The sequence below is a fragment of the Strongylocentrotus purpuratus genome, unplaced genomic scaffold (genome assembly GCF_000002235.5).
Source record: "Strongylocentrotus purpuratus isolate Spur 01 unplaced genomic scaffold, Spur_5.0 spur5_scaffold_12, whole genome shotgun sequence".
In the NCBI taxonomy this organism is placed as follows: Eukaryota; Metazoa; Echinodermata; class Echinoidea; order Camarodonta; family Strongylocentrotidae; genus Strongylocentrotus; species Strongylocentrotus purpuratus.
Window position 1 is genome coordinate 17,905,547 of NW_022145597.1, and position 19,852 is coordinate 17,925,398.

The 19,852-nt window shown below is 37.3% G+C and overlaps 3 protein-coding genes across 7 annotated transcripts in view; 2 read left to right on the top strand and 1 right to left on the bottom strand.

The window, feature by feature from the left end:
• The window catches only part of LOC115922668 (hyalin-like), a 49,126-nt gene extending 41,097 nt beyond the window's left edge, over nucleotides 1-8,029 (top strand). For all 5 annotated transcript variants that reach the window (XM_030981972.1, XM_030981975.1, XM_030981974.1 and 2 more), the window contains 5 exons: nucleotides 429-556; nucleotides 1,070-1,274; nucleotides 3,217-3,360; nucleotides 6,287-6,417; nucleotides 7,657-8,029. In XM_030981972.1, the coding sequence (XP_030837832.1) occupies nucleotides 429-556; nucleotides 1,070-1,274; nucleotides 3,217-3,360; nucleotides 6,287-6,417; nucleotides 7,657-7,845 (797 nt within the window). In that variant the 3' untranslated portion in view covers nucleotides 7,846-8,029. The remainder of the gene's footprint in view (nucleotides 1-428; nucleotides 557-1,069; nucleotides 1,275-3,216; nucleotides 3,361-6,286; nucleotides 6,418-7,656) is intronic.
• Nucleotides 8,030-11,586: 3,557 nt separating this feature from the next.
• On the top strand, nucleotides 11,587-15,234 carry LOC753608. Its single transcript, XM_001182828.4, has 4 exons — nucleotides 11,587-11,799; nucleotides 12,945-13,116; nucleotides 13,483-13,631; nucleotides 14,099-15,234. The coding sequence occupies exons 1-4, from the start codon at nucleotides 11,790-11,792 to the stop codon at nucleotides 14,275-14,277; spliced, it is 510 nt and encodes a 169-aa protein (XP_001182828.3). The 5' UTR covers nucleotides 11,587-11,789; the 3' UTR covers nucleotides 14,278-15,234.
• A 936-nt stretch (nucleotides 15,235-16,170) lies between these two features.
• Nucleotides 16,171-18,748, bottom strand: LOC105437288. Its single transcript, XM_011663731.2, has 3 exons — nucleotides 18,127-18,748; nucleotides 17,125-17,358; nucleotides 16,171-16,639 (listed from the first exon to the last, which is right to left on the bottom strand). Exons 1-3 carry the CDS (start codon nucleotides 18,429-18,431, stop codon nucleotides 16,474-16,476), a joined length of 705 nt encoding a protein of 234 aa, XP_011662033.2. The 5' UTR covers nucleotides 18,432-18,748; the 3' UTR covers nucleotides 16,171-16,473.
• Between the last annotated feature and the right edge of the window lie 1,104 nt (nucleotides 18,749-19,852).

Genomic DNA, 19,852 nt, shown 5'->3' on the forward strand with positions numbered 1-19,852 from the left:
GTAAATATCGGAGGAGTAATCGTCGTCGGAGCAACTGTCGGCAGAGTAACTGTCGGAGGAGCATTTGACAACGGAGCATATGTCGCCAAGCAAATGTCACGAAGCAATTGTCATGTTTTGCAGAGAAAATGTCGGCGGAGCATGTGTCATGGATTCAACCAGATCTTAAAATCAGAAATAAGAATAATGAACTAGAGTAAACGAAAAAACTTAATTCGTTACTTCCTAGAAATCGATCAACTTAAGGGCCATTTCAACACCTATCATATTGACTGCCTTCATGTTCAGATTGTGTGATATGCCTTTGCACTGTTTCAAATGATGAGGAAAAAGATTAAAAAGGATGACTTAGTTTGATATTTTGTGCGATCGTTTTTAATCATGTTTTTTCTTTTTTGATTGTTTATTTGTTTGTTTTATGTTGACAGAGGCAAACAAATTCAGCATTTCAGTGCGAGCCCTAACGCTCAACGGTATTGATTACGAATACACTGATGCCCTGAGTGACCCAAATTCTCCTGAATTCCAAGCAGAGGCTAATAATTTCATTATCGTGGTAGGTCTGAATTCTGATCCGTGTACCGATCTCTCTCTCTCTCTCTCTCTCTTTCTCATCCATTCTCCTGCTTTAAGGCTTGTTCAGATCGACATGAGGACGTAAAGTATAATACACTTGACTTTTCTGAATCTCTGTAAAACAGCTTTCATTTACAGGTAAAATGAATGCAATGGGTTTTCGCAGTGTTTACTTCGCCATATCTGAACAAGCCTTTGCGCTAATCACTAAAATTCAAAGACAATGTTTTCAAAAAGGTAGATTCAACCCTTTTTTATGCTGGATGCAGCTTCTATAGTGTTTCCAGCAATACACAAAATGATCGAGGTTCAACATTTAGAAATAAAGGTCACTCCTCAGCCCTTTCTAAATATGATTTGACATTTTATTCTTTAGAATGTATGCATGATATAGTTCCCATGTCATCAGCGCTACCCGAATGCCAAGATCTGCTAATGCAAAACCTTATCGAAGATTCTACAATCACACTTTCCTATTTGCGTGCTTATACAGATGATGCAAAACACTGATACGATTTATGGAGTTACGGTTATTGAAATTCAGAGAGGGAGTCTGATATTCGTAGCTGAAGCCATCACCGAACCGTCTACAACGATGGCCCAACTTCAACAAGATATAGATAGTGCTATTCAAGAGGGGTCGACTACCGCAGGACCAACGACCATATCCTTTGCTCCCGACGACACTGTCATCGCGGGTAAGCATTTACAGCAGACTTTGGTAGCCTATAATAAAAGTCCAGATCAATGTGACCTTGAAATCTATTTCATCGAAAAAAAGTAATTTGTTTTTTGTCCCTATTCACAACTGTTTTGCCACGGATGTCTTGCCACCAGGGTTTTTAAAAAGTGCTGTCATATATCATTTTACCAAGTTTTGGCTGATATGCACCAAATGTGCATATGGGTTAGGACATATGCACATGTTACTTCAGACCTGCCAAGCAGTACTATTTAGTCGTATTTCGTACGATTTTTAGAAGCAAATAAGACAGTAGGATTTTCCTCGATAAAATACGATTTAAAAAAAAAAAAATATTTTGTGTATGTGTGTGCCATTTTCAATAGCAAAATCCCCATTCTGTCCTGTAAAGTATCCTACAAGCATCTCACATTGGCAATTTGGGGATGTTTATTGGTTCATAGAACACACCAGTCTTGACGAAATCATGCATATTCAACCAATGATCCATACAAAAATTTCTTCCTGTATGTAGGAACTGTAAGAGGCATTGATCCGCGTAACTGTCCGTGTTTATTTTTAAGAATACAACTTTTGTCAGTAAAATACAACTTTTGGGATTAAAGAATACAGTTTTTGAACTCCAGAGGTTGGCAGGTCTGTTACTTTTGTCTTCCAATCCTTTTAAAAGAAGTTTACTTTAAAGAGTTTTACTTACATACCTCATTGATCCAGGAATTGCAAGAATAAGATGGCCATGATGATAACTACCAAAGATAACGATTTTCATAAAAAGAGATAGCATCCCGAGTAAACTTTGTCTATTTTTAATGATTTATTGACAAGGCTTATCTTAAACAAGATTTGCCAGAGAAACCAAGGTCGTTTCGTCATAAAAAATATAATATCATAAGTTTTGCTTGGAAATGGGTCCTTTCTTGACTCTGGGTTTACATTATTACCTTTTCTATTCCAAGGCTCAAAATCAATGGGAAGAACACGATTTTTTTTTTAAATGAAATAACAATGTGTGAGGACTTTTGACCCACTTTTATTGCTTTAGCTCAAATTGGTACAAGAGAATTTTTGACAAGTTTTTTTGAAAACGCTTCTGCTCAGTCATCAGCAGAGTCATAAATAAGATATCCTTAGAAAGAATATTAGCTAATATTTAAAATGACATATAACTCAAGATCACACAGACTATAACTTAAAAAATGGGAATATACAACAGTTTATTATATTTTGTTTATACACATTGTAAATGTCTGTACTATAATTGTTATTATTATTGGCAATAGGGGTGTAAGAAGAATGCTGCTTAATTGCGACAGTTGGCCCACCGTGTATCTACACGACATTGTAACTAAACCTAAGCATAGCCCTAATATACCTAACCTAAAACCCATTGAAACCCAAACCTATACTTTTGATGAAAGAAATTAAGCCTGTAGCAATTGTCGCCGGACAAAGTGTTGGATGACCTGCAAATAGAGGTGTCGTGGCCGAGTGGTAGAAACGTTTGACTGGAGATGCGTCGGGTTGTGCGTTCGATCCCCGGCATGGCACCTGAGTCTTTCAGTAGGCAAGGCATTGTGTCAACTCCATCCATTAAAAAAAATATACATTTCTAGCCAGTAAGCGATAGGGTGCTAAAGTCTTTGCAGTTGACTAGTTATCTCTAATAAGGCGCCTGAATATTCAGTGAAATTCCCAAGGGAGTGGAGAACGTACATGTGGGCATCCGATGGCTTGGGTATGGATTCCTCTAAAAAGCAGTTATAGAAACCAAACGCTTAATAAGTCGACACCTTTGTTATCTTTTTGTCCTCATGTTTCATGCTATTTTACACCAATGTGGCGTAAAAAGCTTTTTATTTATACGTATTCGTTATTGTTGTGGAAAAATAAATGAATATGAACTTGAACGTCAATAATTTATTCCTGTACTTCTTTAGACATCAATGAATGTGCAAGTACGACTACCAATGACTGCTCGGAGAATGCCAATTGTACCAACATGGTTGGGTCCTACACCTGCACCTGTCATTTTGGCTACACGGATAGATCACCTGCAGGGGTTGGCCCCGCGAGAGTATGCGGTAAGATTACCTACGCTCTAAAAACTCAAAAGTTAATTAATTCAACATTTCAAAGTGCCAGCCCCTCCCTTCCCCCCCCCCCCCCCCCCTTCCTCCACTCTGGGGTCTGGGACCGCATTTGTGTTCCCAAATTTCCGGTAAAGGGGTGATTTTCATGCAACGAAATCTGGCCCATATTGACTTATACATACCGGGGGGGGGGGGGGGCAGTTGCCCCCCCCAAAAAAATTCAAATGTTTATTTCTATACCAGTGATTTACAGATATTGCTGAAATGACATGATTTTCCGGGGGTTTTTCCTTAAAAAAATGTAAATTATACTCCTTTGTATGCGTTTTGTTGGAAAATTACAAATTCCCAGTCAAGCAAGATAAATGCTTATTTAGAAGCCTTCATGTTAGGGCCTGCAGAACGGCAGGGCTTTGGGGCTTGAGCCCCCCCCCCCCCCCCCCCCCTCACTATTTTGTAAAAGTATGTTACAGAGAAAGAAAAAAAAAAGAGAAAGAAAAAATGAGTGATCTGCCAGTTTCACAAATTAGGTATCAAAATATGCTCATCTGACCGTATATGCCTAAAACCCCTGAGCTTCCGGGGGCTCTGCCCCCTAGACTACACCATGGGTCCTAAGGCGGACCCCTGGATGCTCATCGGACCGCAATTAAATACCTAAAACCTCTGAGCTGCCGAGGGCTTTGCCCCCCTAGACCCCATCTAGGGCCCTAAGGAGGGCCCCTGGATGCTCATCTGACCGTAATTAAATGCCTAAAACCCCTGAGCTTCTGGGGGCTCTATCCCTTGACACCCAGCAGGGCAAAGCCCATGGACCCCAGTCAAATTTACGCTGTGCTCGCTACGCTCTGCCTAATCGTTAATACTCTACTTTGAAAAATGTTCCGCTGGGCCTGCATGTCACATTTTAAGAGTGGTGGTGATGCAGATTGTTTATCTCCCGCCCCCCATTACGCTCATTACGCCACTTCCCCTGGAAGGTGAGCCCCTGGAATGTTTGTCCCCCCCCCCCCCCCCATCCCAAACTGCTTCCTACACGCCTGCATGCTGAGTGGAGGGGGAGGGGGCGGGATCATAGTGGAAACATTTTTAGAATGGTAGATTAGCACTTTTAACATGCAGGATCTAACAGTACAAGAGCTAAATCAAGCCTATTGAAAGGCATTGTTTAACAATGTTTCCAGTTTTACAAATCTGAGATGCGTGGCCCTATGTGTTATCAGTGTCTGCATGTGATGGTGTTATATTGAAGCCCTAAAAAAATGCGCTTCAAAATGATCATGAAGTGCCTCAAAAGGTAAAAATCTTTGAGTGCCCGGTTTTACCAGACTCATTTTCCCCAATAATAATAATAATAAAAACGTTACTTATAAAGCGCTTACCACCGAAGTCTCTAAGTGCTATATTGTTATAACAAACAAAATAGACTGATAAACATTTACATATTAAACAAAACAAAAGTGCAAATAAACCTACAAATCACAATACATAAACATTAAAGTGAACAGTTAATTAATCAGCGAAAGCAATTTTGAATAAATGTGTCTTTAGACTAGTTTTGAATAGGTTAACAGTTTGACAGTTTTTGACATTTAAAGGTAATCTGTTCCAAAGTTCAGCAGAAGCTTTGCAAAAAGAGCGATTACCATAAGAAAGAGTTGAAACAGAAGTAGACATGAGGTTTAATTGTGAAGATGACCGTAAATTGCGCGAGGGTTTTTTATTTCTGGATTAGACTGTAGTGTCTATTCTCAATAGACTGTAGTGTTAAAAAAAATGTTGGGAAAACATTTTTTCAAATTTCTAATTCCAATCATAAATATCTTGATAATCAGACAGGCAATCGGCTTGTAGCCTTAGCATCACCTTATGATATGTGGGAACATTTTGATGACATAATCCGTAATCCTAATGAGGTTTAATTTACCCTTGTTAAAATCCTTCTAGTAAGAGTAGATGTCTCCCCCCCCCCCCCCTCAAAAAAAAAAAAAACCTATTCAAACTATTCACAACTTTAGCAGGAACAATGGTATAGTCACAAGACAAAAAGGTTGTTTTACTTTGACATTTAAAGCACATGTATTCATTTAACATGCAAAATGGGATTTTTCACTCCAGTTTTTGCAGAAAGGATACAAAATTACAAATCGATGGATTAAGACCTGCACTTATCAACATAAGTTTAAATGTATGTTGACAATATTTTTCAAAAGATTCAAATAAAACCATATTTGTTCATTCCAAACGGTAGTTCCCTCCCCCCCCCCCCCCCCCCCCTTCCCCCATCCTCCTCCTCCTAGTGATGTGCTGGGATTGGTTTTACGATACAAAGTATACATTCTAGAGTATTTGAATGGTGACACAAGTTGAATATAATTGAATGTACAGCATCCCATTTATCACGATGAAATACATGTAAAACTTGACATGAAGATATACAATACAATGTACCGATGCGTTGAAGTCTAGAGAAAGTCTGATGTCTGAGAGTTTACTCTCTCAATGAAGTTTCCTCCTGGCTGTCTCAAATGTTCTCTCTGATAATGGTCCGAAGTATTCTGATGGGAGTCCGAAACGAACCCTCTTTTATAATGGGTAAACCCTCTATTGGGTGGGGATTGGTAAACCAGCGCGCCATTGAGCAAATAATTATTACCTAAAATAGGCCATAAATTGTAGTAATTAGAGGAGTCTATTATCTGGAAGGAGTGTATTGTGATCAGGGCTTCATGAGCTTACTTGGAAGTGTACTGTTTGCAAACATTTTAACTTGTTTACTTCGTGTAGATGTATTGATTAATTATTGATAAGCTATTGATGAATATAGATTTTGGTCTATTGCTCACAAAGCACTTGTGCCCCTATTATATTACATTCAAAAGATAATATTTTCCAATACTGGTAATTTTATTCACAGAGCTGACTTCACTGGGCAGTTTCTTGGGTGTTGGTGGCATAATTGGGGTGGCTATAGGAGCGAGTGTTCTCATGGCTATACTGTTTTCGTGCTGTATAATTGCTGTGAGGAGAATGACCCACAACAATTTCGTAAGTACAATTAATGAATTCTGCGCAGTTTGCTTCAGAAACAAAAAAATGTAACCAATATTTTTATGTTTAGGGGGTTTTAATAAGCCATAAAATTGGTCTCAATATCGAAATCAATTTAAGCTGATGAAACACACCCTGATCATTTTTTCTATATTTACGTAAGATATCGACTCACTTTAATTACTTCTCATGATAATCGTTATATCCTATGGCTTTTTATAATGAATGGATATGAATGATTGTAAATGGGTTAATGTCAAAAGTTGTTCATGCACAAAAATATAAGCACGTTTGAGAGCGATGCTGAGAATACAACAAGAAGAAAGTCTTGTCCCCTATATGTTTCATCTTCGTGCCCCCCAAAATGCCCGGGCAACAATTACACTGATGTTTATTTCCTACACTACGGTAACTAAAAACCGAACTTTAATCCTGCATGGACGGAGCACTATATTTCTTGGAGACTGGAGCATCCCCTGGGATGCGCATTTAAAAAATGAGATTTGTAGCTTTTATCATTATGATTGTTGTTATTTATATTGTTATTATTAATATAACTTATGTTTTAGTATATCATTGCTATTCTTATTCCTTTTGTTGTTTTTGTTATTACTATTTCAACGACTAATATTTACTACTGCTGCTGCAGCTACTACGATTACACATATTAGGGACTTTTAGATTGAGTGGACGAGAACGGCGTGAACGTCCACTGATCATGCTTGTCTATGACAAGCCATTTTAACATTTATTACTATTTCTTGATACCAAGAATTACCATTGCTTTACAACAGAAAATCATTTCTCGATATCAAGTATTGAATTCTTGATGTCAAGAAATACCATTGCTTTACAACAGACAATCATTTCTTGATATCAAGAAATAGGAATACATGTTAAAATGGCTTTCCATAGACACGCATGATCAGTGGCCGTTCACGCCATTCTCGTCCACTCAATCTAAAAGTCCCTAATATTATTACTGTTGATAGTAGTAGTATAGTAGTAGGACCAGTAATAGTTGTAGTAGTAGCAGTAGTAGTATAGTAGTAGTAGTAGTAGTAGTAGTAGAAGTAGTAGTAGTAGTAGTAGTAGTAGTAGTAGTAGTAGTAGTAATATTAGTAGCAGCAGTATAGTACAAGTAGTTGTAGAAATGGATTGTATAGCACAGTATTAATAATATCAATATCATGACCATAACAATGAGTTATTATTATTATTTCTCACAATTTGTAGGCACAGAGGAAAAGGGACCCCCAGACTAATGTGCATCTATCCTCCTTTAGAAGAGCGGGAGACCAGAGGGCACGACGTCAAGGTCCCGGGCGCCCGGGGGATGTCTTCGGACATGATGACAATCTTTACCGTGGCTATGTGGGCGGGACTCGCGGGAGTACTCCCAAGTCGGAATTTATGGGATATTAAAGTGCATCAAAGATATGTTGTTCTGTATCTTGTAGTTCCATCTCATGATACTACATGTGTAGGCCTATACATACAAATATATTCTCAACTAACTCAATAATAATAATAATAATACACGACATTTATCAGGCGCTTGATACTGGTGTTTTTCCTAAGCGCATCATTGTCTGAATACCAACTAAAACTAAAATTACCAACTAAAACTTATAATAAACACACAAATTATAAATCTATTCTTTATTCAATAAATCATGCATATATGATAATAAAAATAAAAATTTAGAGCAAACATAAGGTCAAACATAAGACCAAACAAACAAGGAATAAGATGGTGTGCGGTGCACCTCCTTTGACCGACTCACAACTGCACCCGTGTAGAATATCATTCATGAATTCATGAATTTAAAAAGTGCGTTTTTAGCAAGGAGGTAAAAGCAACTTGTGACGGGACTAATCAATGCCAAAAAAGGGGCTCGTACGGAACCCAAGTCCGACTTCAGCTCTGTGCGCGCGATGTTATTTAATCGTTTTTTAGGTTTATTTCCAGCTGTTCATGGATTACTTTTTTGGGGTGATTGGTAAACTTTAAGGTTAAAAGCCCAAATCCGCCTTGGGCTCTATGCGCGCAATGTTACGTAATTGTTTTTATGCCTCCGCCACCGAAGGTGGTGCCGGAGGCATCATGTTTTCGGGTTGTCCGTCCGTACGTCCGTCCGTACGTCCGTCCCGTTTGACCGTTATCACAATATCTCAAGAACCATTTAAAATTTAAACTTAAGACTCGGGAATAGTATTTATCACCATAGGAAGACGATCTGATTAGATTTTGGAGTACGTAGGTCAAAGGTCACAGGTCACAGAGGTCAACTTATGAAATTCCTTGTATTGAGTTTGTTAGCGCGATATCTCAAGAACCATTTGAGATTTAAACTTCAAACTTAAGGATAGTATGTATCACCATAGGAAGACGATCTGATTAGATTTTGGAGCACGTATGTCAAAGGTCAAGGGTCACAGAGGTCAACTTATGAAATTCCATACATTGAGATTGTTATCATGATATCGCAAGAACCACTGGAGATTTAAACTTCAAACTTAGTGATAGTGTGTATCACTATAGGAAAACAATCTGATTACATTTTGGAGCACGTAGGTCAAAGGTCAAGGGTCATAGAGGTCAACTTATGAAATTCCATACATTGAGATTGTTATCATGATATCTCAAGAACCACTGGAGATGTAAAAACTTCAAACTTAAGGATAGTATGTATCACCATAGGAAGACGATCTGATTAGATTTTGGAGGACATAGGTCAAAGGTCAAGGGTCACAGAGGTCAACTTATGAAATTCCATACATTGAGATTGTTATCATAATATCTTAAGAACCACTGGAGATTTAAACTTCAAACTTAATGATAGTGTGTATCACCATAGAAAGACAATCTGATTAGATTTTGGAGCACGTAGGTCAAAGGTCAAGGGTCACAGAGGTCAAGTTATGAAATTCCATACTTTGAGATCGTTATCGCGATATCTCAAGAACCACTGGAGAATTTTCACTTCAAACTTAATGATAGTATGTATCACCATATCATAATATCTCAAGAACCACTGGAGATTTAAACTTCAAACTTAATGATAGTGTGTATCACTATAGGAAAACAATCTGATTACATTTTGGAGCACGTAGGTCAAAGGTCAAGGGTCACAGAGGTCAACTTATGAAATTCCATACATTGAGATTGTTATCATGATATCTCAAGAACCACTGGAGATTTAAACTCCAAACTTGTTTAAATTGCTCTATGGCGGAGGCATCATTTTCGACTGCGCGCAGTCAAAATTCCATCTAGTTTTAGGTTTATTTCCAGCTGTTTATAGATTATTTTGTGGGGTAATTGGTACACTTTAAGGTTTAATATAAGCCTTAATTGGCGTAGCTACTGGGGAAAAACGGTAAGCTTCCCTCCTAATGGGATGGTGTTTCAAAGTTTTAATTTTAGGAAATGTATGCTACTTTGTTATACTATTATACCCTGCTTAGCTTTGATCATATGTTTAAAAAAAAAGGGGGATAGCATATATTATTATTATATTACGAGTATTCATATTGATGGTTATTGGGTCTGCTATTTTTGTCTACTAATACATATTTTTGAATTACTCCAGAATGTTCGTCTAACAATTGAAAGTATCATTTAGTTAGTTCTAGCAGAAGTTTACAAGTATGTGAAAAATTACATGAAAGGAATGAATGATTTCAATGCAAACGGTTCTTACCGTAATATACCTTATGTAAAAGGAAAACCCATTTAAAAAAAGAATTTGTAAAACGTTGATAAATCATTACGTAATTATAAATATTTGTAAAAAAATTGCAAATTTCAGGTAAACACTGTGTGACATTTTTATCTGCTGCATAGCAAAAAGCGAGACATAGGACTCCTAAACAAACGCACAAAAAATAATTAAGGGGAGGGTTCGACCCCCAAACACCCACTCCCCCCCCCCCCCTGCGTTATATACATGCCTGGTACAACTAATAGTACATTATTCCCCTGATGATTCTTGGTCAATATTCACTTTATAATGCTGGTTATATTCAGAGGATTTCATATTTTGGGGCCTGCTAATGGGCTACCCTGCCTATAAATAATGTCAAAACCTCAATTTTTCATATCGAATTGCGTAATGTAGGCGAGACCGCCGAGAGCATTTCCCTTGTTCACGCTCTATGTTAAAGAAAAAGAAAATTTTCTTACTCTAGTTAATCATTCTTAGCCCATAGTCTTTTAGAGTGGAAGCACATTAAAGAAAACTTACGCAAAATAATTATTAATTTTGTTCTAATTTTTTGTAATTCTTCCATGGAAATCTCATTTATTTACAATTCTACAGTAAACTTTACTATAATTTATCATCTTTAGTCTTTAGATACTTACTGAAATGTAGACGTTTGTTTCATATTAATTCAATACATACAGGAAATATTTGAATCTAAATCTGAATTTGAACTCCGTACACTGTTAGAACGGTGTTTAAAATATCACTGTTTAAAAGAATGTTGTTTAAAAAAGTAAACAACGTTGTTCAAAATCGAAAAATCAGTGCTCTATTGACTTAAACAACTATGTATTAAAAGACAAAAATATTTAATTAAACAGAGTTGTTTAAAAAGTCCCGGGGGCGTCGTTGATATTTTCTCGATACGCGATTGCTATTTGCGCACACACATGCGATATGCACAAAGTACGTACATAATACATGCATGCAAGCATGCAGTGCTAGTGTGTGCAGTGCAAGGGCTAGTGCAGTGCAGTGCAGACGAAAATGGCGGAACAAGGGCAAGGCGACGACTTGGTTCTTCTCGGCTTCGCCGATGGGGTTTAGGTGAAGTTATAGAGACAAATAATAATGTTGTCTGTCACTGCCATGAATATGATGAACAAATGTTGAAGTAAATTGGCAACATGCAGATCGTTGTGATTATTGCAGGAGTGGTTCCAGTAGGTCATTTCACAAATTCAAACAACCAGATAATAACCATTAAACAGTTCTGTTTAAAATTTAAGCAACTCCTTTTAAACAACCCAGTTGTGCAGTAATACTGAATAAACAACAGTTGCTTAGTAATTTAAACATTATTGTTTAAAATTTAAACAACTTGCTTTAAAGACCTTGACCGGAGCAGAGCATTATATAGACAAATTATATACGTACGGACTCGTGAATATTTACTGAATATGAAAATGCAAACTTCTCGAGATTCCACGGCCTCTGAAAGAAGTATTTAGCATCCGAACCCCAGGATTCACGGATTTGAGAGGGGCACCCCGGAGATTTAGTTTCGGCTGCGCTAGCCGGTGGCCGTTTCTACCCGTTTCTGATGACGTCATAACGTGTAGGTTATTTGGCCACTCGGTATTGCAGCTGGTTCTTCGCATGGTGGTCGGTATGTGAAGTTTTCTTCTCTCTTTTTTTGTTGTTGTAAATATCAATGTCGAAGCTGTATTTGGACATTTTACGATTAGAATGTTGACATTTTATATCTGTATTAATTTCACGCTACGTAATATGGAATATCAACCCCAAATTTCCACTAAATTAGATTGAAACGAATCATTTGCCTGCGCTGCTGGCTGCCTGCCTCGGTCTGCGATTGCACAACTTTCAGCAATCTATCGCTGAGCCTCGCGAGAGCACTCGGGCCGCGGCCGGGCCGGCCTGACTTGCCGCGCCGTGTCATGCTGGTGGTCGTGGAATATTTCTCGAACAAAACTAAGTTTCGCTCGCTTTTATCGCACAGATAGCCTTTCCTTTTGCATGGTTTACCAGCATTAAATCAAAGAATTATTTAGATCTACATTGTTTTATTGTCTAGAATATAGTCTGTAAACAATGAAAAATAAGAAGAAGATGAAATGGAGATTTTGAAGAAGAATTGGGCCTAAAAAAGAAGAAAAAGAAAACTAGGTAGTTGGTAGAATCTAGGCCTTGGACTCGTGCCGCCCAGTGGCAGTGCACTGCAGTACAGTGAAGCCAGGAACTAAATTATTTTGAATTGATGTCAGAAATCACATGGGTGCCTCTTCTTGATACTTTCTCGTGATGAAAACACTGTTTTTATTCAAATCAAAATGGTCTAGAGTCTAGATCTAGTGTTGTTGCCAGGGATGATTATTAAAACAAAATCATCGGTCATTTGTTGTTTTTTTTATCCGACTACAGATTAACTTTGCTTTTTTTCTTTCTATGAAACTAGCCTCAAGTTGTTCTTTTTGTTTGGATGTGGGTAAAATCCTTATTTATATGCATACGGTGTAATAATACTTTGAAGATGTTTGTCAAAATGCGAGCAAAATATTTACATTTATTTTAATAATGTACATTCAAGTTTAATTTAGTTCAATTTTGATCATGACATTCATATTTTTTTTTTTTGCAATTTTCTAAATGATTAATATTCATTGTGGAATGAAAAAATAGTTTTGGCGAAGGGATGAGATGCTTGGAAATGCCGAGATCATGATTGCTAACTATTTAAATGAACTCTCCTTCACCTTTACCGCATATATTATATTCCCAATCTTATTACAGGTACAAAGGTGTACGACAAGCTTCGAGAGGAATGGCTGAGGACCAGACTGATGAACGACATTGGGATGATGTCCCCACATGCCCAAACCAGCAAGGTTGAATCATTCCACAACATCCTCCTTCACTTTTGCCCCAAGTTGCTTGTATACTCATATCAAGGGATGAAGTGCAGGTAAATTAGGCAATTAATTCATCAACATTATGCTCCCCTAATATAAATTTAACAAGAACGTCACAGAGGGCAGTGTTGTTTCTTCTTCTTCTTCTTCTGAATTTGATTTTATTGGTTTTATGTTTTAAAGTTATTATTTTCTTTTTGTTATAGCCAGGTTCTTTCTATTTCATATTTTGTTGGTTTTTTTTATTTTTTTTTATTTATTATTTGTAACACATGCTTTTTACACTAACTCTTGCCTTCACTTATTGGAGAGTAGGTAACGAGTTTATGATGATAGACATTACATTACCAAAAAGATAAAATCAACTGTCACAAGTATGTTATTCATGTGACCTTTATTTTTAACTTCACTCTTTTCAGATTATATTTGGCTGTCCTACATTGGAACGAAAATTGTGATAGAGCCCAGGCTGTTGATGCCGAAGGGAACCCAGTGTACAGGTTGAAGTATCCACGCTCGAAGGAAGGAGGCCACACAGTGGAGAGAGTGCTGACAGCTGGCACATGTGGTAAGTAGCCACATGTCTAGTGAATGATATCAATATTCAACAAAAGAGCTCAATTATATATAGAAATCTTTTATTACTTCATGATCAATAGAATTCAAATTAGTAGATTCTTGTGGCCTATATGCCCTTAATTTAATCTGTTGATTAAATTGATAATTATAAACATGTATTGGGTTACTTTCTGCAAATGTGTAATATTGAATAGCAAGCAGAAACAGGCATATATGTCAGTCCCCAAGTCAGTGAACTACCTATTCAGCAAAGAACATGTGCATGCCATTGGTAATGATTGGTCATCCACCTACAAATAGTGTGTAAAATTAGGTAATTCAATATTTGTGAGAAAAAGAGTTTTCTCTTCTTATGTTCTTATTTTTCTCTTTTCCTTTTTTCCTCTTATCAAAATGTATTTTTTTAACACCGTATAGATGAATTTTCAAGGTATAGTTTTGGATTTTATCTTGTAGGTTATGTGAAAGCCCTGATGAGAGTTGTCGTAGAACTGGTGGAAAACAGGGAGCAGCTCAGAGACAACATGGAGGAGCTACAGCCTCAACCAGCACGGAGTGCCTCTCATCATCACCCCGACAATGGAGAAGCCGTGCAAGCTTTTGAACAACATCATCGCTTTGGCGATAGAAACTAGTTCTTTTGGTGATAGAAACTATGATGATTGTGTCAGCTACCTGAACATTAACCACTGATTGTTTTATTTCAGTACAAGACATGTTTTTCATAGACCCTAAATTATGTTTATGCCAGTATAATTATGGAGAGTAACATGGAAGTACTCTATGCAAGTGAGTAGTGGATTCCGATTCTATGTGAGTGTAAAGCACTAGAAACTTGTCTGTAAGCTTGTACATACTTACACAAGCCAAAGTCCATGGTACACATCAATAGTCATTGGTTTTAATAGGTAAAATACTTATTAAATTTGTAAAACTTACATTTTTAGTTCAATTAAAAACAATTTCTGAAGCATATGCACTAGATTTTCATAAACACCAAGTAAATCACTGTTGATCATGAATTTGGCACCAAATATAATCTGATTTTTCTCACAGTCCTTCATCTTGGCCAATGCTTTTTGCTTCTTATTTGCAAAAAATAAAAAATTAAAAAATGCATTTTTTTTTTCCATCTAAACTGTTCTTATTCAAGAACCATTTGATGTATTGCACCAGATATGACTTTATTTTTTGTTTTTGATTTTTTCCCTTTTCTGCCGAGGTGAATTGTGTTATTCATTTTCAAAGTTAGTAGTTTTAAAGATCATGCCATATTATCACAGAAGAGGAAACATTGTGATGATACTTCATCGCATCCATACTTTTTTTCCTAACAGCGGTTTCCTGTTTGTCCTAAAACCTGGTTATAAAAGATTGAAAAATAATCATCCTTGCAGATATAATAAAAATAGTCATCTATCCTGTAAACTTTACATAAAATAAGGATGAATGTAATGTACATGTTGCATCAAAGTTTTTGTTCCAATGATGCATCATTTTGAAATATATTGCACAAACAGAGAAGAAAATGATTGGAGGGAAAAACCGTCAATGGGATGTTCTGAGAATATTTTGAGCAAAGGTAAACAAAATTCATCTAAAGGAACACAAATCTTGTTTGTTTATTTCTATTATAGGTGTCTTGTAGGAAGCTTCATAATTTAAAGATGGAAATTGCTGTGAAAATGAGAGTGAGATAGAGAATGTGAAGGAAGAAGAGGGATAAAGATAGATACCAATAGGGATAGAGTGAGAGATGTGAATGTGATGGATGGAAGAGGAGAAAGAGAGATTGTGAAAGAGTGAGAGATGGGAATGTGATGGATGGAAGAGGAGAAAGAGAGATTGTGAAAGAGTGAGAGATGGGAATGTGGAGGGTGGAGGAGGAAAAGAGAGGCAGAGGGAGAGAGTGAGAGATGGGAATGTGGAGGAAGAGGAGAAGGAGGGACAGAGTGAGAGATGGGAATGTGGAGGGTGGAAGAGGAGAAGGAGGGACAGAGTGAGAGATAGGAATGTGGAGGGTGGAAGAGAAGGAGGGACAGAGTGAGAGATGGGAATGTGGAGGAGGAGATAGAGAGGAGGGACAGAGTGAGAGATGGAAATATGGAAGAGGAAACAGAGTGAGGAAGTGGGATAGAGAGATGGGAAATGTGGAGGGTGGAAGAGGAGAAAGAGAGAGGAAGAGGGACAGAGTGGGAGATAGGGTTAAGGTTTATCCTTTTTGGGAGGATAGATTTGATGCAAAATAAAGGATTTCCTGGATTTATTACGATGCTTACCATTTATCACACATTTGAAATTTCGTCAACCGCAATTCCCTTCTCTTACTCTCATTATTCCTCTGTCTATCTTTGTTGTGTCCATGCTGTTATTTCTCTTTCTCTCAATTTCGTTTTCTCTTTCAATTTCATTTTCTCTTTCTCTCCCCTTTTCTGACTCGGCAGGTTGACTGTATATGAAATGCTCAAATTATTAAAACAAATTACATTGCAGGGTGTATAACAAAAGAGAAGGAACAAGGCATGTTGTGTTTTTTTTTGTTTTTTTTGTTGTTGCTTGTTTATATAGATTTCAACATTCTTCCTCGTAAGAAATCGTTGCTTGATCACAGTTTTGCAAAAGTTCGAATATCAGCTCTTGGAAATTAGAATCAAATGTCGAGATCAAAGTTCATAGCAACCATACCATCATGAGAAGTACAAACAATAGTATTTGTGATGAATATGAAGATGAAAGCCGATGATCACAAATAACGTACAGAAGATGGCTGACAATCACATAGAAGATGACAGTCATTCAAAGTTCGCAAGACAATAGTTGATGTTACATCCTCATCTCAACCGACGCAGGATGGTCCCTTTGTACTGACCACGTCCATCAGGATACGCTTCCATTATTGAGGCATGGACACATGCTGGCAGTTGCACCCTGATGTCCTTCCCGAGCCAGCCCCAACACCATCTCACGACTTTCCTGTAGGCCACATACCTGTATTTTCTGTAAAATAAAAAGCAATAAAAAAAATTCATTATTTTTCTTAGGATAGATGATTTGATGTCAAAATATTAATTCTTTATTAATTAATTCAGGAAAATAAAAATGATTAAAAAAAACTAAAATGACCAAGGGTTAGTCATTGTTTGTCGGGCGGTGGGGGGCAACATTCAAAATCGCATATAAAGTTTGTGTTTCATAACTACAGATTATTGGGGGGGGGGGGGGGGGGGTAACATGCTAAAACTCACAAACCGGTGGTCATTCTTGCCTATTTGTATACATTTCCTGAAAAAGTGCCCCGAAGCACCTGCAGATAAGGCAGCTAGTACACCAGTGGTCACCAGGCAAGAATTTTGGTCAAAACTAGTAATTCATCTTGCGGTGACTCAATTCGTTTTGAAAAGTTTCACCCAATAAACTTTCAAAATCAATCCATTTATTTTTTTGCCCTTGCCAAAATGATGAAAAGGAGAAACATAACTTACTCATTGTTCCTGTCCCCAAATGCTTTGGCTGCTCGGCGCCACCTATCTGTGTACTCCATCCATCCGATGTACAATGTTGTCGCATTTAGGATGGCCGGCTCAAACTCCTCAGAATCCACCAGACAACTTGAACCCTGTCGATCAGCCTCTGCCTTGACCTCTGCAATTTCCTGACAACAGACACAATCACCTTCATTGAAAGATGGAGGCACACGACATCTTCCACATGTACACCTTGAAATACAGAAAGATTCAAACAAAAATCAATACACCTACTATAATTTTATAAATATTTTATTACAGCTTCCTGATAAATATAAAAATGACATCGTTCTCGTAGTCGTAGTATGGTAAGAGTGCCCAAGGCAGTGCCTATGTCTGCGCACCCACGTAAATGCGCGATATTTATAGAACAAAACATCAAACTGACACCAATTTTCAATCTTAACCTCAACAATTCATTTAGATACCAAAATTTGTGAAAATAATTGGGAAGATTAAAAATGAGTTTTAGCAAGTTTCATTTGCCACCCTGAAAATTTCAATCATTGTCAAAAAAGAAAAGTCTGAACAGGGGGTTGTCCCTGGTATGAAACTTCACTGTGCTTGATTGAATTGCGTGCAAAATAGTGAGTGCGCAGACATGGGCACTTTTCAGTTTTGCTACACAAAATGACGAGCCCGTCTGAAATTCGTTAAAAAAAATTGTTCTTGTGAATAATTTGTCGAGTTTTTTTGTTTCAGTAATCATTAGAATATGAAGAACGGAATAACAATGATGATTCTAAAAATAATATCTTACTGTGTAATGAAATCGAGGTCGAATTTTAGGTGCGCAGACATAGATCTAGAGAATCATTTTAACAAGTTAACTTTAGAATTAGACATGCCATTTATGACCGAGTCTAGAGATCTACGGTATTTGATTTCAATTTGGGGGGGGGGGGGGAATAAATATTTAGAATGCACAACAAATTCAATAAGCTTATAAGTCTTAATTACCAATCCTCGACATTTTCATGAAGCCGATTTGCGTTGTTGGCCCTTCCAGCATCGCCAACATTTTGCCCAGGTTCACCACGAGGTAAAGGCTCATACTCCCACTCGACGATACGCCCGTGTTCTCCGGCGTCTGCATCACTTGCATCGCTGTCGGTATCACTGCTGCTGCCAGTACTGTCCGGACTGTCACTACTACCACTGACACTGTCATTTTCACCGCTTTCCCCGCAACTGCCATCCTCCTCACACTCAAATTCCATAACTAAATCATCTTGTGCATCTGCCCTGACGACTGGGGTAGCCATTCTCTTTAGAAAGACTTCTCAAAACTTCTCAAACTTCAATCGATAAAAAGCAGAAAGGATTCACGGTACGCAAAATCAATGTAGATCTCGAACATCGCGCGGCGAAGAATTATAGCAAACAATTCGAGTCTACACGAAATGACGTCACCCAAGTCCGTGCGGCGCGGGGGCTCTTGACCGAGGCGAATTTGGGAGGGGGCGGCAGTTGTACTGTAATTTTCATTTTTCTCAGTAATGAAAGGGTATTTAATTTTTTCTTTCTTGTATTTGTATTTTGTGTTTCATTAGCCGTCTGTGGATGTATGGTTGTTTACGCTCCGGTCAAGGTCTTTAAACAACCGAGTTGTGCAATTTTATTACTAAACAACTGTTGTTTAAAAGGTTTCCTAATTTTTAAACAACTAAGTGTTCAAAATGTAAACAACCTTAATTTGTTTAATTTTTAAACAACGTTGAGCGATTCACCGGTTAACTCGGGGTTGTTTACAATTTTAAACAGCTTGTTTAATTTTTTTCTAACAGTGTACGAGTACGTCCATGCATTTGTATTGGGGCATGTGTATATAACCTCCGGATTTGTTAAAGTTTTTTTGTTTTGTTTTTATATAGAGTGAATATCATGTAAAATTGTCTTATAAATTATGTTTATGTACTTTAAGTTTAATATGCTACTCAGTTATATATGCTGCAAAATGCAAATGAGTTTTAGTTTGAGTATGTTTATGAATAAGCAATTAAAGGGATAGTTGGGTTCTGTTGCAGAGGGCGCTACACAAAATATTTTTTGTGAGATAATGAAAAACTGATTGTCAAATTTGAAAGAACATACAATTTAAATGACAAAATCATCTTTGTTTGATCAAAATCGGTTCAGAGACGGCTGAAATATCCATAAATATAGCGGTTTCTAATATGTGTGTACCACCACAAATATTCAAAATTTGAACCAGCCGTTGAGGGAAAAAAAAGCGCTTTCTACGTTGTATTCCAGACAATGCCGATGTTGGCTTTTTGTTGGCTGTTTCGTGTTGGTTATATTACGCACAACCAACCGGCTCATGTATTGTTATTATCATTTAATTAATTAATTAACAGTCACCATATATTTTGGAACGTGGAGCCGAATTGGTATGATCGTATTGGCCAAATTTCACATATTTTGGGTCTAAAATTACCTTCATATCAAATTTAGGTCCTAAAAGGTCACTAGAAATGTCATAGATAGGAATAAGAGCAATAATCATGCACTTTGAAGGCATCTGCAGTCTGAAAACAGAACTCAACTATCCCTTTAATATTGAAAACGTTCTATTTTATTCAATTATATGTTGTTCTTGTTTAATTGTATTACAGTTGGAGGGATAAAACAACAATTACTAAAAAAAATATTTTAAAAAGGTATGTGTGTGCGAGTGCATGTG

Bases quoted from the DNA above. Each gene is read 5' to 3' on its own strand.
- LOC753608 (XM_001182828.4), top strand. The intron at 13,117-13,482 runs GTAAATTAGGCA...CACTCTTTTCAG, and splicing joins TATCAAGGGATGAAGTGCAG to ATTATATTTGGCTGTCCTAC. The intron at 13,632-14,098 runs GTAAGTAGCCAC...TTTATCTTGTAG, and splicing joins GCTGACAGCTGGCACATGTG to GTTATGTGAAAGCCCTGATG.
- LOC105437288 (XM_011663731.2), bottom strand. From the start codon at position 18,431: ATGGCTACCCCAGTCGTCAGGGCAGATGCACAAGATGATTTAGTTATG. The intron at 17,359-18,126 runs GTAATTAAGACT...CTGTATTTCAAG, and splicing joins CATGAAAATGTCGAGGATTG to GTGTACATGTGGAAGATGTC. The intron at 16,640-17,124 runs GTAAGTTATGTT...TTTATTTTACAG, and splicing joins TTTGGGGACAGGAACAATGA to AAAATACAGGTATGTGGCCT.